This window comes from Martes martes (genome assembly GCF_963455335.1).
Source record: "Martes martes genome assembly, chromosome: 8".
Taxonomy (NCBI): Eukaryota; Metazoa; Chordata; class Mammalia; order Carnivora; family Mustelidae; genus Martes; species Martes martes.
Window position 1 is genome coordinate 115,637,541 of NC_137895.1, and position 19,023 is coordinate 115,656,563.

General features: G+C 41.6%; 1 protein-coding gene across 2 annotated transcripts in view; it reads left to right on the forward strand.

Annotated features, from left to right (window-relative positions):
• Positions 1-15: 15 nt before the first annotated feature.
• CDC123 (cell division cycle 123) overlaps positions 16-19,023 on the forward strand; it is a 56,453-nt gene continuing 37,445 nt past the window's right edge. Inside the window, exons 1-4 of one of the 2 annotated variants that reach the window (XM_080810377.1) lie at positions 16-361; positions 4,254-4,325; positions 18,209-18,266; positions 18,519-18,551. In XM_080810377.1, coding sequence (XP_080666503.1) covers positions 288-361; positions 4,254-4,325; positions 18,209-18,266; positions 18,519-18,551 — 237 coding nt within the window. In that variant the 5' untranslated portion in view covers positions 16-287. The remainder of the gene's footprint in view (positions 362-4,253; positions 4,326-18,208; positions 18,267-18,518; positions 18,552-19,023) is intronic. The other variant, XM_080810378.1, reaches the window with a different exon arrangement.

The window sequence follows — 19,023 nt, forward strand, 5'->3', positions numbered from 1 at the left end:
CTTCCGGGGCGGTGCGCGTCTTAGAATCTCGTTCTTACCATGTCCGGAATTCCTTTTTCGGGGAAGCGAACGCTTTGTGTGTGTGCGTGTGTGTGCGTGTGTGAGTAAATACTGAAAGGACGCCCCGCGACGCTCCTCGCTCTCTTTTAGGCCCCCACCCCCTTACTTTATGGACCGGAAGAGTCCTTGAGCCAAAATAGCTCGGCGGGTACTTCCGGGACGGGAGACCTCGGTTCCGGGAGGGTGCTGGAAGGAAAGGGAGAGGCGGCGGCGGCGGCAGCTGGAGGATGAAGAAGGAGCATGTCCTGCACTGTCAGTTCTCCGCGTGGTATCCGCTGTTCCGAAGCCTTACCATCAAGAGGTGAGACAGGAGGGGTTACGTCGGGCCGATAGGCAAAAGGGAACTGCGACGTTTTGAGCGAGTCCTAGCTCCATTAAAAAAAAAAAAATGCAGGCCTTATAGAGGTCGGGTGGGAGCACCAGTGCCAAGATTTCGACTTCCTAGTGATATTTCGGGGGGCGGGGGTGGTAATTAAGTCGATCCTTGTTTTCTGTACCTCGTGTTGCGTTCAGGGGGTGTGCTAAGGGAGGCAGAAGGGCATGTCGTGGTTCAGTGAAGGTCGGAGGCGGGGTGACTGGTGGATTAGGATAGTTCAAGGCTTGGGAGTTCACCGTCACTGCTGTTAGAATAGTCAGAGAGGGGACGTGATCAGGAGAACTGGGTGGTCTGGACTTTGCCACCCACCAGCCCGCTGGTGGACGTAGTTACTTTCGGTCGATGTAAAATGAGAACAGTGATACAGACTCTACCTGGAATTCTGTTGCGAAGCTCCCATAAGATAGTGTGCATGGAAACATTAGTGTAGTTACATGTTATGTTGGTAATGTACTGTGAGAGGAAGTCATCCCTGGAAAAGGAATAGAACGGTATTTGGTTTCTATTTTTCTGGCCTACAACAGAGAATCCCTCCCTGGGTTGCAGGTCAAACAGGAGTTAACTGTTTCATCCTTGACGGAGTCATTCAAGGTAACAGAGGCAAAGCAGCTAGGAGAATACCTCCAAATGTTCAAAAGCAATCATAACACCTGGAGAATGATGAAGGAGTAGGCTTTCACTCACTAAGAAGGATTGACAACTGCATATTCATGGACAGGATTTTCTGTATTTTGCCCAGTCGCCCTTTAGGCCTTGATTGTCACGTATTTAGGTATCAGCTGTCCTTTTCTCATTTTGTCCTCTTGGTACAGAGTGTGCATGCAGAGAGGGAAATGGTTTTGAAATCCCAAGGGATTGGAAGAGTCTAAGGAGATTAGTCAAAGGACAGTTCTTTTTCATCCTGTTGGTCATACATAGAATTTGCTTCTAGTTGGAGGTTAGAGCAGCTTGAAGGAAGATCATCCTTGCATTTGAAGGTGGTTGAAAGTCACACTAAGACGAAAGGAAGAGCTTCAACAGCAGCAGTGGACAGTACATCTTAATAGAGAAGTTACCTTCTCTTAGTATATTCCAGTCTTTGTCACCTTTTGTAATTGAAATGGGCATTGGGTCTGAGATGATGCTAGAGTTATCTGTGTTGGTGCAAGAGAAGGTATTTCTGTGAACCTCCTAGACACAGAGTTCACTTGAACTGACCTGCATTCTGTTCAGGTGCCTTTTGCAATCGTTGTTTTCCTTTGCCTACAGCAGTAGGGCACAGTGGTTAGGAATTGGATACTGGAATCAAGGCCATCTGCCTGGCGTTGAATTTTGGTTCCACCAGCATCTTGAGCAAATTGCTTAATCTCTCTAAGCCCCATCTGGAATTTGAGAAAGTAATAGGATTGTCATGGGAATTAAATGAGATAAAATATTTAAAATGCTTGCCACAGTTTCTGGTGTAGTAAACACACAGACATGCTGTTTGTTGTTACATTTTGGATTTAATCAAAGCTCCACTGAAGCAAAATAAGTTTAGGATGTGTACCATTCATAGGGAGCTGAGAATGGAGAATAAACCAGGAGGTGGGATTTTCCCAACAGTTCACAGCTAAACAGTGTGGCCCGAAACTGTTCTTTAATCTGTCTTTAAACTCTTTCTTCAGTCTGTTTAGTTCTGTAGTGATATTACTGGAACCTCACATATGACAGGATATCCCTCCACAGTCTGGGCGAATCTCATGGGCCTCTGTTAGCTTTGCGTTGTCATTGTCAGCTTCCATGCTGAGATCATATTCTTGTTACTGACTCAGCATTATTTTTCAGTGTTTATTAATCCTGTTTCAGAGATGATTAGGTGGGTAAGAATACAGGTTTATTTTTTGACAAGTTCTAGGACTTTGACTCAGGCTTGAGAATCATTAGCTAGATGACTTCAGGCCTCTTGACTTCATGAATCTGTTACTTTCCTCAAACATAAAGGCTATGATAAATAATCTTTTAAAGCCCGTTTTTACCTCTAAAATTATATTAGAATAACTTATCTGTATGTGCGTAATTATATTCACTTGAATAGGATCTAGAATAGGATGTTGAATATATAAGATACCAAATAGGATATAGAATAGGATAGGTACTTTGTCATTTAATTCTTTTACATCTGTCAGGCCTCATTGGATTCTCACCTGCACTTGGATTTCAATGATCAACTTAAACTCTTCTCTGACGGCCTTGTTAGGTTTGTGAAAAGCTTCCCTGGTATTGACTTGTTTATGGCCTCAGTCTTTTAGGCACAGTCCTTCTTCTGATTTTTTTTTTTTTTAAGATTTTATTTATTTAACAGAGGTCCCAAGTAGGCAGAGAGGCAGGCAGAGAGAGAGAGGGGTAAGCAGGCTCCCCACCAAGCAGGGAGCCCGATGTAGGGCTCGATCCCAGGACCTCAGGACCATGACCTGAGCTGAAGGCAGAGGCTTAACCCACTGAGCCACCCAGGTGCCCCCCTTCTTCTGAATTTTGGCAGGACTTGGTACCTCCTCACCTGGGACAGCACTTAACATGTTGTACTGTAGTTTTTTTTTTTTTTTCTTTTATATTTTTACCCCATCATAGGCTTTCAGTTCTTAATGGAATCACTTTGGTATTCTCCTTGTCGTATGTAACATAATGCATGATACGCTCATTAGGATGACTTAGAACTGGGGCTCTAGAAGTCAGTGACCTATGAGAAGTAAGCGGGATCTAGATGTCAGCTAGTATCTGTAAGAGTTGAAGACTCTCCAGTAGGAAGAATATGCAAAGAATTCAGAATAGAATCCAACAATAAACAAGATGTTTTGAATCTGGTCAAGGGGTGGTGCATCCTGGAGGGAAAGTCCAGATTCAAAAATCAGACTTGAGTCTGATTGAGTGTAACTCAAAAATGATGGACATGGACTCTGAAAACATTGATTTGGGGGCTTAGAGACATGACCGGCAGGGGAGAGGACTCTGTGCTCTCTTTGGGGTCAGGAAAACCACCGTAGATGTCTAGGAACTGGCCTTCCTGCCAGCATTTCTCAGGCTCGGGCCCCTGAGAAGATAAACTTCAAAAATTCTCCTGGAAAATGAGTAAGAAAATTTTTCAAGATTTTAGGTAGTATTGGAATGTGTGCAAGAACCTCAGATTGACTGCATTTATGGTTTAGTTTGCTGGGTTCATTACAAGGTAAATATTTAGGAAGGCTTGTTTGTGATTAGACAGTTGACATATTTAAAAATAAAATCGGATAATTCTTTTGATAGTAGAGTTTAAAAATTTTAGAGCAACTTTTAAGTTTCAAAGGCTCACTTGAAATTGGTTAAAATTTAACAAATTTACAAATGGAATAGTAAGATCTGGTGGTTGACCTTAAAATCCTGAAGGACTAGGCTTTTGAATGTAAAATTATGAATTTGATAGATCAGCTGTTAATCTTTAAAACTGAAATAGTCCATGAATAATGTTTTCTGTGCACAAAACCCTTTTTTTAAAAGATTTTATTTATTTATTTGACAGAGAGAGGTCACAAGTAGGCAGAGAGGCAGGCAGAGAGAGAGAGAGAGAGAGGGAAGCAGGCTCCCCACTGAGCAGAGCCCAACGTGGGCCCTGAGATCATGACCGGAGCCGAAGGCAGAGGCTTAACCCACTGAGCCACCCAGGCACCCCCAAATGTACATCATTAACATTTCCTACCTTATATTAAAAATAAAGGAAATAAGTAATTTAAAAATTGAATTTTGATTTTTTTCTCTCTGCTTATGTTTGGTCTTTTAAAATGATGCCTTTTTGATAAATGCCTTTTTTTTTTTTTTTCCAAAGCGTCATTCTTCCACTTCCGCAGAATGTGAAGGATTATTTACTCGATGATGGAACTCTGGTGGTTTCAGGAAGGTAAAGTATACCAGAAGGAATTCTTGGAGCTTTATTATGAAGAAATGTTGTGATGATTGAATCTCATTGATTACCATGTAAAATAAATACATTAGCTTTGGGACCATTCTCTACTTTTTTTTGTCCTAGCTAAAATTATGTCTTTATCTTTGTCCTGTGTTTCTTGTCAATGCTCAACTAATAAGTTACAGAATTGAGTACTTCCTCCTCTAGTAGCTACCAGTTAAGAAATTGGGCAGTTACTTTCATCTTTAACTTGAGAAAATGAGTGTGATAATTCTTTCTTCTGGAAGTAGGGAGAGAGGTTGGAGGGAGAAAGAGGACCTGCTATGAAAGTTTATTTAAGTAATCTCTGCACCCAGTGTGGGGCTCGAACTCATGACCCTGAGATCAAGAGTTGCTTGCTCTTCTGACTGAGCCAGCCAGGTGCCCCAGGATACGTCAGCTCTTAAGATAAAAAATTGTTTCAAACAGCTTCACCAGGTATATCATGTAATTCCCTAACTTCTTCACCACGGTTAACCCCATCTCTACCTTCATGTTGTTCCTCTGTTCAAAAAGGGAAGACATTGCCATGCTTCAGTCTTTTTAGTGCAAATTTGGTAAAGTTTAAGAATCACAGAATTTAATGAAGTTCCTATTTTTTCATTCAGGTTTCTGCTCAGAGGTCATGTTACCTAAGTGCTCATCTCTCACCCGCCTTAATAAAACAGCCTAACGAGAAGGAACCCTTGCTATATACTGTACTCCTTTTTTTTTTTTTTTAAGATTTTGTTTATTTGTCAGAGAGAGAGAGGGCATGCACACATAAGCAGGGGAAGCAGCAGGCAGAGGGAGAAGCAGGCTCCCCACTGAGTGAGGAGTCGGATGCCTGAATCCGTTCCAGGACCCTGGGATCATGACCTGAGCTGAAGGAAGATGCTTCAACGGCTGAGCCACCCAGGCAGCCCTGTACTCCTTTTTTGTAGGATTCTAGGTTGGAAATCATTTTCCCTTGGCAATATTACAAAAATTTTTGATTATGGTAAAATACACATAGCTGTAGATTTCCTATCTTAATATTACTTAAGTGCACAGCTCGGTGGTACTAAGTACATTTATAATGTGCAGCCATCACCACCACCCACCTCCAGAACTGTTTATCTTGTAAAGCCGAAAGTCAGTCCCATGGAAACACTGCCACCCTTCCTCCTCCCACTAGCCACTGGCCACCACCGTTCTACTTTCTGTGCCTGTGACTGGAGTACTCTCAGTACCTACTTGAGTGGAATCGTGTAGTATTTGTTGTTTTGTGATCAGCTCTATTTCACTAGCATGATGTTGTTGGGGTTTGTCCATGTTCTGCTGTTTCAGTTTCCTTCCCTGTAAGGCTGAACGCTGCTCTGTGGCACGAGTGGGCACATTTTGGTGCCTTACTCCTCACCCCCTTGCCTCACTTTACTTTTCTGCATAATCCTTCTTTCCTGCATGGAGTGTTATACTTAACTGATGAATCACTGCACTTGGCATCAAGGACTGCTTATGTACTACACAGTGGCTAACTGAACATAATAAAAAAAAATACTTATTTCCATCCAATATCAGTCCCATCACTGTTCTGGTATGAGAATGCTGGCTTCATGAGAACTGGGACATGGACGGTTCTGTTCCTAGCTCTTGGAACAGTGTCTGACACATAAGAGGTGCCTGATAGACATTTGCTGAAGGAAGAAAATTACAAATATAATTAGAATTGTATATGTTTTCAATAACACTAATTCTTAAAAAGATGTATTTATTTATTTTAGAGAGAGAGAATGTGTGGATTCAAGTTGGGGGAGCAGAAGGAGAGAGAGTTTTTTTTTTTTTTTTTTTTAGATTTTTATTATTTATTTATTTGACAGAAATCACAAGCAGGCAGAGAGGCAGGCAGAGAGAGAGAGAGGAGGAAGCAGGCTCCTTGCTGAGCAGAGAGCCCGACGCGGGACTCGATCCCAGGATCCCGGGATCGTGACCTGAGCCGAAGGCAGAGGCTTTAACCCACTGAGCCACCCAGGCGCCCCAGGAGAGAGAGTCTTAAACAGACTTCACGCTGAACATGGAGTCTGAGGTGGGGCTCGACCTCACAACCGTGAAAATCACGACCTGAGCTAAAATCAAGAGTCAGACGCTTATTCAGCTAAGCCAGCCAGGTGCCCTACAGTAACGCTGATTTTCGACCCCTCCCCACTTCCCTTGTCATGAATTTTCTGTGTAGCTTTCTGGATTATATTTCTGTTTTGGTATTCTCAGCCTCATAATAACTTGAAAATTATTATTTGAGAGTCTCATTAACTTAGAATAATTGCAAGATAAGGAATTATCCTATCCTAAGGCTGAGGGAACAGCCTTAAGGAGGGCTCTGAGGCATGGAAGGTGTTGACCTGCAGGATGGGCTACAAGGGGGTCCTGTGGCTGGAGCATGGAGAGCTGAATGGTGCAAGAGTTGGTAACTGCCATGGGGGAGGTGATAAGAGGTTGTGTGAGAGTCCTGTTAAAGATCTTAGAATTTGTTCTGAGGTCGGTGGGAGTGCATTGAAGAGCTCTGACCAAGAGAGTGACCCTGGCAGATTACAGGTTTTGAACTAGGACCAGTTACCATGTGGAAATTGAAGACCAGTTAGGAAGGTACTGCCTTGGATCCAGTACGAACTGACAGTGGCTTGAACTATCTATGGTGGTGTCCCTGAAGGGGGAGAAGTGAATGGATTTGTGGTGTCTTGGAGCTGTGCCTTCAGGACTTGGTGACAGAGAAGGAGGAGGCAAGAATCACCCTCTCATTTCTGGCTGAACAGCTAGATGAATGAAGATTTTGCTCAGGCTGAGAAAAGCCTTTGATTTGAAAAGGGAAGTAATTTTTAGATTGGATTCCTTTTCTGGTAAAAACTTGAAAATTATAGGTGTAACTTAAATGACTATTCTACTACAGGTGTGATTGTAAAACAAAGAGCACATAGTGTAATGTTTGGTGAGTTTAGATAAATACAGACACCTGTTTCATCACCTTGTCCATGAAAAATACCAAACATTTCCACTCCCCAGCAAAGTCCCTACTACCTCTTTTTGGTCAATCCTGCCTACTTCCCCCTGCCCCACCCCAGGCAAATGCTGATATGATTTACATCTCTATACCTTAGTTCTGCCAGTTCTAGAACTTTATGTAAGTGAAATATAGTATGTATTTTGTGTCTGGCTGCTTTAACTCCACATAATGCTTTTGGGATTCATCTCTGTTGCTGTGTTTCATAGCTAAGTAGCTTTTAAAAATGTGTCTTCTTTTTTGCTTTCAAAGATTTTATTTTTGAGTAATCTCTACGTCAGCTGTGGGCCTCGAACTTAAAACTCTGAGATCAAGAGTCCTATGTTCCACCGACTGAGCCAGCCAGGTGCCCCAAATATATCTTTTTAAAGCTCAGTATTTGTGTTTTGTGTGTGGGCTTGGTTGTATATCCCTCTTCGTATATTCTTTGCTATCCTAATCTTTTTTTTTCCCTTAGAGTCAGTGATACTTTATTTTATGTTATTTTATATTATTTTATTTTTTATCTATGAACATTTTTTTAAGATATTATTTATTTATTTGATAGAGAGAGATCACAAGTAGGCAGAGAGGCAGACAGAGAGAGAAGGGGAAGCAGGCCCCTGCTGAGCAGAGACACCCCCCCCCCCCCAATGCGGGGTTTGATCCCAGGACCCTGAGATCATGACCTGAGATCATGACCTGAGCCGAAGGCAGAGGCTTAACCCACTGAGCCACCCAGGCACCTTAACTTTTTTTTTTTAAGTTTTTATTCAAATTCCAGTTAGTTAACAGTGTACTATTAGTTTTAGGTGTGTAGTATAGTGATTCAACACTTCATACATCACCTGGCGCCCATCATGACAAGTGCACTCCTTAATCCTCATCACCTAATTCACCTATCCCACACCCACCTCCCCTCTGGTAACCATCAGTTTGTTCTCTATTGTTAGGAGTCTGTTTCTTAAAAAATCATGGTTAGATGCCTCAAAGTAGGTGGCAGTGCCTTAACCATATATGTGTTGTTAGGCCTGAGAGTCTCTTCCATCCTTGTAAAGGGGAGTGTAAACCATCTCTCAGTTCATGTAACACTTGCTGTCCTAATCTGTTTCACCTTCCAGTGAAGAGTGGGGGAAAAAATAATAAGATGAGAAGACCCTATAGAGCTTTAATTTACCCAAAAATAACATAATTTAACCTAACCTTAATGGATATCAAAATATTAAATGGGCTAACAGTTTTGGTTGGGGTGACCTTGGAGAACAAAACAACTTCCGAGTGATTAATATCTAGACTCACCAGTCACAATATCAGTCATCACTTACTGATCCAAGGTATTGATCAACAGAGCAAGTTACCCTGCAGATAACACAGTCCTATTCCAGAGTTCATATCAGCAGTAGGATTCATGGCCTCCAATCAGGAGATCCTAATGGTTTTCTTTTGTTCAGCAATTAAAGCCCTACATGATTTCAGTTCGGGCTACGGTAATCCAGATTGGATTCTACCAGTAATTTCATCCTGAGTTCAGATAGTAATAGCTTTAGGTGAATGAGTGTTTATTTAATGTATTATTTATAGAGTACCATAACTGCATCTATTATTATATGAACATTTTAGCTCCTTTGTGTGGAATGTTGCTCTGCATCAAAAAATACAGTATTAGAGTTACAGATAAATAGAGTGGAGTTAATGAACTAGAGTTATTGAGTATTCTTTTATTGTGAGTAGGTCAGTAGTGAACTACTACTTGTTATTTGTACATACTGAGATAGATTAATTAAGCATCTTTCTTTAGCATAGACCATGGAACACATATGATTTGGTTTTGTTTGGTAAAATAAATTCTGAAATGGTAGGGAGTGGGACCAATATGAATGCTTAGAAATTCCATCATATGTAAAATTGCCCCCATCTCATTTTTAATTATCAAGGTGTAATACTTGCTTATGATAGTAAACTTGGAAACTACACAAAATATAAAGAAGCAGAAGAATCACATATAATTCCACCACCTTAAAAGCAAATGCTGTTCAAATACCGGCATATCTTCTGTAGTCTTTTTAAATACTTTTTTAGCCTAAGTTATGAGCATACTACATAGATATTTTTATATTCTTTTATCATTGAAAACCAGAGTGTAATTTTTCCATGTTTTTAAAGTGGCATAAAGTTATATTTAATAACTGCATAATTTTTGCATATTGTTTTTTATTACTGATTTAATTTCATAGTTGTTGGACATATAGGTCATTTACAACTTTACTGAAAAATAATTCTTCACTGAACATATTGTTTTGTGAGACAGTGTTTGCATTTAGGATTATTTCTGCGCAATAAGAATCCTAGGCTTTAGTCACATGGCAAAGATTATAAAAATTTTTAAGACGCTTGACCAGGGGACGCCTGGGTGACTGTTGGTTAAGCGTCTGGCTTAGGTTCAGGTCATGATTCCAGGGTCCTGGTCCAGCCCCATATCAGGCTCCCTGCTCAGTAGGAGTCTGCTTCTGCCTCTCCCTCTGCCCTTTCCCCTGCTTATGTGTGCTTGCTCTCTCTCTCAAACAAATAAATAAAATTTAGGGAAAAAAAAAAAAAAAGACTCTTGACCAGTATTGCCAAATAGCTTTTGTAACCATTGTACCAATTTATGGTCTTAACACTAGTGTATTAGGATACCCATCTCAGAAAGTGAAATTCTTTTTTTTTTTTTTTTAAGATTTTATTTATTTGCCAGAGAGAGAGAGAGAGAGAGAGAGCGAGCGAGTACACACAGGCAGGCAGAGAGGCAGGCAGAGGCAGCGAGAGAAGCAGGTTCCCTGCCGAGCAAGGAGCCCGATGCGGGACTCGATCCCAAGGACTCGGGGATCATGACCTGAGCCGAAAGCAGCGGCCCAACCAACTGAGCCACCCAGGCATCCCAGAAAGTGAAATTCTTAATTAAATACTTTCTTCTAGGTTTCCAAGTTAGTTGTTACAACAGAGAAAATAAAAGACAGACCAAGTCTCTGAATATAATTTCGTCAGTTTCAGCTCCCATGAAGTGAATGTGACCTTTTATCTCCTTAACCTGCCATCCAGCACTCTCTTGTTTGTTCCCTGGGTCAAATGGGGTGATTTTGGTTTCAAGTAATAGAATATCTTCTGTGGTCCAAAGGTTTGTGTGGCCCCCAAATTCATATGTTGAAATCCTAACCCCTGAAGATATTTGGTATTAGAAGGTGGAACCTTTGGAAGGTGATAAGGTCACGAGGGTGGAGGCTTCATGAATGGCCTTTATGCCCTAATGAGAGGTGCCCCAGAGAGCAGCCTTGGGCCTTCTGCCATTTAAGGACACAGCAAGAAGGTGGCTGTCTGTAGCCTGGAAGAAGGCTATCACCAGCACCTGACTCTTTTGGCACCCTGATCGTGGACTTCTAGCCTCCCGAACTGTGAGACATAAATTCCTCTTCATACCCAGTGTATGTTATTTTGTACAGTAGCCCAGACAAAGACAATATCCAGTTTTAAACATGGCTTACATAAGGAGGCAAATAACTTATTTCATAAGAAGCCCTAAGGCATGGCAGTTATTGGAAAGTATAGTAGTTCAGTGATGCTTCTCTCTGAATTTCCTGATTTTCCTCTCGAGAGTCTGGGTTCACCATCATCATCCGGAGATCCTGTCTCATGTCCCTCTTTAAGAGCAGGACAAACTTTCTCAGTAACTCTCTGGCTCTTGTTGGTCGGGGATGGGTCCCTCATTGGTAGGGGGCATGGAACAGCCAGGAGTGGTAGATTAGTCTGTACATACTGTCGTGGCTGGGAAGAAGTCCATAAGGCACAGGGGCACTTCGTTTCTGGACACGTTAGAGGTTTTATTAACAGAGAAATGGGGAAGTGGCTGTTGGGGTCTGCCATAAGTCTCGATTCTTCATGCCTAATCTCCCATTACCTCCACGTAGAGGACATTTTTTCACTCCAGACTCTCAGCTCTATAAGGTGTCTTGTTTACACTTTAAACTTAAAACAGAGTCTGGGCTCAATAAGTATTTGTTGAATGAGTGAATAAATGAACATGATTACTTCACTCTTTCCCTGGCGGCTTAAATGGAGTCAGATGAATAGTACACACCAAGGATGGTAACTGGGTTTATCTTGTTTGCCAGTTCAGATCTACTGGTAATGGTTTCCAGAACTTAGAAAGGGTTCTGAGGCTATATCCAGGGTTCAATGAGAAAGAATGCTTGATTCGATTATTATTGCCTACAGAGAGTATGGGAAAGGAAGCTGGTAATGTGCATTTCTGGTATAGATGTTGATTCATTTCATTGTACATTATTGGGTGTGTCCCACCCTCATGAGATGGATGCTGAGTGAACTACAGAAATAACAAGACGGGGGATACCCTGCCTGGGGAGTCCCTCTTTAGTAGCCAAGTCAAAGATATAAATAAGTAGAAGTCTGTTTTCTTGGAATAAAAGCATCTGTTCTTCTAATAATGTTTTTGAAGTTTAAATAATCAGTGGGTTTTTATGTAGAGGTGTTATGGGAACTGGGCTCACAGGTTGGATCTGACTCAGGTTGTCTGACTCACTGCTTCCAGGAATTAATCTTTACTTGTCTCTTTCTGATCCCAAGTTCTTTCCTCACCTGTCTCCCTTAAGGCAGAAAACAGTAAGATGCCAGTTATAAAACCCATGTTAGGTGTGTTCATGATTTGAATCTTCACAACTCTTTGGGATAGCTACTACTATCCTGATTTTATAGATGGGATAATGGTGCAAAGCTCTTGAGGATCAGTGGTGGAACTGACCCACTCAAGCTCTGTCTGATCCAAAGCCAGTTCTCTTAAGGTTTCCCATTGTTCTTATGTTCCATCTCTGTGCTGGATATGATACAAGAAATACAGAATACTTTATTTTTATTTTTATTTTTTATTTATTTATTTTTTTGAAATACAGAATACTTTAAATATTAGCATCATACTTTGGCCAATTCAGTCCTCAGTAGTCAGAGATATACCTTAGAAAGCCAGTCTGGGAAACTTGCAGATTTATATTCACCCATCATCTACGGTGACCAGGTTTCGGGACATACCTCACAGCAGGTACTGCAATAAATTCTTCTGAAGAAGTATATGGATACACTGGTTATAAATACGATTTTTTAAAGACTTTTTAAATTTATTTGACAGAGATCACAAGTAGGCAGAGAGGCAGGCAGAGGGGGTGGGGAAGCAGGTTCCCCGCTGAGCAGAGAGCCCGATGCACAGCTTGATCTAGGACCCCGAGATCATAACCTGAGCCAAAGGCAGAGGCTTAACCCACTAAGCCACCCAGGCGCCCCATAAATATGATTTTTTAAAATGTATTTCATTATACTAACAAAGTGACATTTTAGAGTGGTGAAATACATTTTCAAGTTCATTGAGTACCTTTTGTATTGTAAGGTTAAATAAGCCTTATTAAAGATAATGTATTTAAAAATGTGTGGTATTTAAAGAGAGAGGCAGGAGAAAGTCTGGCCCCCTGGGCTGGGATTCACTAGTGACAGTGTGTTAGCATTATCACTGTACTATAGCGTCGGGTTCTTAGCTTCATGGATCTGGCAAGTCAGTTCTTTAGGATTGCGAAGGGTTGGTAAAAGTTTAGGAATTGGGGTGCCTGGCTGGGTCAGCCAGTAGAGCATGCGACTCTTGATCTCGGGGTTGTGAGTTCAAGCCTCACATTGGGTGCAGAGATTACTTTAAAAAAGAAAATCTAGGGAACTGATTGATACAGGTTAAACAGAATTACACCAGATTGATTGAATGATTGACAAGCCAGCGTGTCAATTTCTTGATTTATAAAGGAGGATATGCCTTTCCCATGATTGCTACTGTATCACTTACCATGTAATACACCCTCAACAAATTCGAAGGGAACCACTGTTGGTAGCTTTGCATTTATTAGCAATATACTTCACTAATTATTTCTTGATATTATATCCACCTTAGATATTATTTCTTGCCTTTGTGTTACAGCGTTTGAAGATTTAGTTTTATTGTGCCTTCTCTATGTTCATTACAGTTTTTGGTTAAGTGAGAGTCATTAGTTACAATATTACCACATTATTGTGGCTACTGAGCCACACTGTGTACTGTGATTACCTTTTCTTTCCTAATAACCATGCTCTTTAAATGTGCTTTGTTTTCCATGTGTCTCTCACTAATACCTAGTAACTGTTCAGGAGACAGGTCATAGCCTGTTAGCTATTTCTCTAAATACTCATGGACACTTCCAAATGGATCACTTCCATTTTCCTTTCCTGGATATTTCACTTTAGCAATCCCCTGTCGTCCTGTTCCACCTGGTAGCTCTTCAGGTCTGGTATACAGTTGCCATCCTGATACTTTACTATTTTGTGTTGGTTTTTCTCTCCCTTGGATATCACATTTTTGGGTCTCTTGAGTTACTTGTTTTATTGACTGTCATGCTCTGCAGTGCATAGGAGGAAACACTTTTGAGTCTTTTCATACCTGAAAAAATTTTTTATTCTACTGTAGATTTTCCGGGGTGGGGGTGGGGGCATGAATTGGCTTAGAATGGGATTCTAGGCAGAAAATTTCCCTTGTGATTTTGAAGGTATGGTCTACTGTCTTCTAGAATGCTGTGAGGTCCCTTGTCATTTTGATTTGTCTTCCTTTATTGTGACCCAGTTTTCTTTATGAATGTTTTTGAGAATTCCTCTTTCATGTTCTTATATTTCATGATAGTCCTCTGAATGGCCCAAACATGCTGACTTAAAACAATAAACATTTTGTTCGTCAGTGATTGCTCAGGTGGGCGTTGAGAGACAATTCTCGTGTCTCAGTTATTGCTTGTCTTGCACGCAGAGGCACTAAAGCTTTTGTTCTTGACTATCCCTTCTAGGATGTTTATATAGCAAACAGCTTGGAAGGTAGAGGTAGTGGCTCCCTCCCTAGCAGAGAGCAGGTTTATTTACTGTCTAGTACAGGTAAAGACAAGTGTGTCTGCCCTTGGGTCCCAGACCAAACAGGTTCACCTGCAGCCCATTATAAAAGATGAGGTTCCCTAAATTCAGGGTTCCTCAGTTGTGAGGCAAACCTGGGCCACTCTTTGACCTCCCCTGGGACAGAGGGGCCAGTGGAATCTGATGGACAGATGAAGCTCATGCTTGATGCTGTGCTGTCAGTCAAAGAGTCCTTTGTTTCTGACCTAGGCGTCTTAGGTCTTCTGCCAGAGTCCAAGAAACTGTGACCAGCTAGCCTATTAGCTTGCAAGTAGGGTAAAATCTCAGCACCCCTACACTTCTTGATGCCGGGTAAGTCTTCTCTTGGTCTTGCTAAGATCATGTTGTTGTCATTTGGTGGTTCTGCTGAACACCTGGGTGCTTTTAGGGTGGCCTCATTCCCATGTCTGGCCATTGATGCTGGGCCTCTCTTTCCATGTGGTCTCTCATCTCAGAATACTACCCTAGCATCTTCACATAGTTGGTGGAAGCATTCCAAACAGGAGAGCAGAGGCTGTAAAGGCTTCTGACACCTAGAATTACATGGTGTCGGTTGGCTACATTTTGTTGGTCATGGTGAGTCTTGAAGCCAGTTTAAATGAAAGGAATGGGGGACATAAATGCCACTTTTTGATGGGAAGAGTGGCAAAGTCACCCCATAGAGGAGTGTGTCAGACTAGATGGGAAGAATTTTTGTGGTCGCCTTTGCAAGTCGCCTGAGTCCTCCGCCACCCCACATTCACTGTGCTGTGTACTTGGTGAGCCCTTCCATTCTAGAGATGTATTTTTCAGTTTGGGAACATTTAAAAAATACTCTATCTTTGGCAATTTTCTCATATTTTCTGGTTTTTCTTTCTCGAACTCCTGTTATTTAGATACTGAAGCTTGTTGGAATCTCTGAATTGTATCGTTCTTTCTCTGTTGTCTCTCTGTATTCTTAGTTCTTTCTGGGAAATTTCCTTCATTTTGCTGTTCATTCTGTTGATTTTTTTTTAAAAAGATAGTTTTTATCTGACAGAGAGAGAGAGCACAAGCAGGGGGAGCAGCAAGCAGAGGGAGAGAGAGAAGCAGGCTCCTCGCCAAGCAGGGAGCTTGATGCAGGGCTCAATCCCAGGACCCTGAGCTGAAGACAGATGCTTAACTGACTAAGCTACACAGATGCCCCATTTTATTAAATTAAAAAAATTTATTTTATTTATTTATTTTTTTAAAGATTTTATTTATTTATTTGACAGAGAGAGATCACAAGTAGACAGAGAGGCAGGCAGAGAGAGAGAGAGGGAAGCAGGCTCTCTGCTGAGCAGAGAGCCCAATGCGGTACTCGATCCCAGGACCCTGAGATCATGACCTGAGCTGAAGGCAGCGCCTTAACCCACTGAGCCACACAGGCGCCCCCCAAAATTTTTTTTATTAAAAAAATAAATGTTATTGGCAGAGCACAAGTGAGCACAAGCAGGGGGAATGGGAGAGGTAGAAGCAGGCTCCCCACTAAGCAGGGAGCCTGACATGGGGCTTGATCCCAGGACCCTGGAATCATGACCTGAGCCCAAGTCAGATGCTTAACCTACTGAGCCCCCCAGGTGCCCCCTATTGAATTTTTAAATAGCTGCTGCCATGTTTTCATTTCTTCAGGTTAAATACTGTCCTCTGTTCCTTTTTTTCCTTTATTTGAAAAAAAAAATTATTTACTTATTTATTTCACAAAGTAGGTTCCCTGCCCAGCAGGCAGTCCAAGATGGGGCTTGAACTCATGGCCCTGTGATTGAGACCTCAGCTGAGATCAAGAGTCAGATGCTTAGGGTGCCTGGGTAGCTCAGATGGTTAAGCCTCTGCCTTCAGCTCAGGCCATGATCCCGGGAGTCCTGGGACAGAGTCAAGCCCACTTCTCCCTCTGCCTCTGCCTCTCTCTCTCTGTTTCTCATGAATAAATGAAATCTTAAAAAAAAAAAAAAAAAAAAAGTCAGATGCTTAACTGACTAAGCCACCTAGGCACCTCTCTCCTTTGTTCCTTTCTTACAGCTTCCTGTTTTTCTCTCATGGATGCAATATCTTCTTTTATCTTTTTATCTTTTATCTTCTTACTAATGATTTTAAAAAATACTTCTTACCTGGTCCCTTTAATGTCTGTTTCTTATATATTACCTTTTCTCTCTCCTTTTAAAAATACTATTCTTTTTTTCATCTTGGAGCCTTTCTTTAGTTTTGTATGATTCTAGGCCTTTATTCCTGTTGGAAATACACACTCATAGTCATTCACTCTGTACCCAGGTGAGGCTTTCTGACTAAGAGTGCCAGCAATCAGCAGGTATTGATGGAAGTTTTCCAGATGACTCTTTATCTGTAGGTCTGTCCTCTGAGGTGGTTTAGTTTCTCCAGAGAAAATTCTTGTAATCTGTGTGTGTTCTGGGAGCAGGGTGGGAGGAAGGGGACTGGTAGCCTCTGCCAGTGTGACTTTCACATGGCTTCTCATCATACTGTAGCATTTCTCCCTCATTTTCCTCTGGGGCATTTGGACCTGAGTCCTTAGCCTCTTTGGTTCATGGAGAAGGATTAGTTGTTAGGGTGTGCAGGGTGGGGAGGGCTGTGTGCGTACTGCCCCTGCTGTGGACACAGGTCACCTGTTGGTAGCCCAGAGTTTCGTTCCCATTATCTGTGGTAGGTCTAGGTTCTGCCTGTTGCTCACTGGGTTATCCTCCTCATTGGCTTTCTGTTTTCCAAACTTTTTTTGCTGTCTCTTTTCTGCGGTTGTCTCCTTTTTGGTCCTTTTTTTCCCCTTGGGATTTTCCCTACCATTTTAGTGGAGTTTCAAGAGGGAGCATAGGATATAGAACTGCCCGTGGTCAACCAGAAGCCTCCCTTTCCCTTCTTGAAGTTTCTTGGTACAGATTCTATGCTGTTTCCTGTTCTAATTATTATTGTTTTCATTGATGTCGTGAGTTCTTCACAGGCCAATTATTTGTGGTTTATTGCTTATAGAGGAAATACTCTGTTTTCAGCCTTTGCTTCCTGCCTAGGCAATGAAGACTGGCTTCTCGCTGGTCCTTTTCAACATGTGCTGCGCTCACAGACTTCTTCAAAGATAGCATGTCTGAGTCTTTCTCTCTCTGTCTCTCCCACACCTTTCTGTTGTGCCCGTCCCAGTCCAGGGTAATTGTTGACCCAGCCCACACGCTGCGTTGTCACAATATAAGCAAAAGATTCCTGATTTTGCCACCTGGGGGTATTCCAGCTCTTCGGTAGAACAGCTCTCTGGATGATTCCTTTTGGTTCCTTCATCTCACTTGATCTTCCTTGTCTGTGGTGGCACTTCCTCATATATTGGGATTCAGAGTTGTAGATGACTGCTTGTGTCCTCAGAGCCGGAGTTTAATGTTTTCTCTTCCTTGGTTCTAGTGATTTCTGAGAAGAGGGCAGAAAGTGTTTCTTCTGTCTCTTATCGGAAGCGTACTCATTAATTTTATATCAGCTTTTATTAGTTTCTGTCTCAAAAAATGAACTTTTTTTTTAGGATTGTGTTTATTTATTTGAGAGAGAGAGAGAGACAGAGCATGAGTGGGGTGGAGGGGCAGAGGGAGAGGGAGAAGCAGACTTCCCGCTGAGCAGGGAGCCTGACATGGGACTCTGTCCCAGGAACCTGACGCCAGGCTTGATCCCAGGACCCCAAGATCATGACCTGAGCTAAAGGCAGACATTTGACCGACTGAGCCACCCAGGTGCCCCTAAAAAATGAACTTTTCCTAACATCCTCTAATTCTGAGGCTATCTTTCTTTATTTTTTTCCCCCATATGAAATGATGACTACATACATGGTACCGAAGCATTTTTCTTGCTTAATTTTTGTTTTATGTTCTTTTAGGGAAGATCCACCAACACATTCTCAACCAGACAGTGATGATGAGGCAGAAGAAATACAGGTTTGTTCAAAAAATAAAATCCATTCTATAGACTCTTGTAATTTCAATGAGCCCTGAAATGGTTCTGATATTTACATCTTAGCGTATATTTGGTAAAGTGAGAAATTATACAAAAACCTCACTTTGATGTGTAGTTTGTCTTCAGAAAGAGGTATTCTTGTATTTATATATCATTTTTAGATGGAGCATTGCTTTTTGGAAGCCCAGTACACTGTCCACATTTAATATTTTGTTTCTGTCCTCTTCGTGCAGTGGTCTGATGACGAGAACACGGCTACGCTTACGGTAAGAGCAGAGCCATGCCAGTGTGGGGACAGCTTCACACTATTGCTTAGGATGTTTCAGGGTTTCAGTCCACATCTCTCTCAATCCCTTTCACTCACCATTTCAGATGTATGTTTCTCTGTTGGTTTTGATATATTACTTTGAAAAATAACTTGAATCATTGTTTATAGGCAAACTTGGCCTGCCCTTCTTTCCCTTTGATTTCAAAGGAAGTATTTTAAGTGCGTAGTTGGTGCCTTGACTTGTTTCTGTTGAGCTCTGAAAGAAGTAATTAAGCCTAACATTGAGTTTTGAGGTTCCCAGATCTGTGGAACCTGAATTTAAGTAAAATCTATAGGCACTTATTTAAGTATATTTAAATGGCATAAAAATTAACAGTTTCTTTCAAAGGAGAGCAGAGAAGTGTGTGGCTTTAACCAATATCATAAAAATGTAGAAGTTGATTGAGTATATTATGGTCTTTGATGCTAAG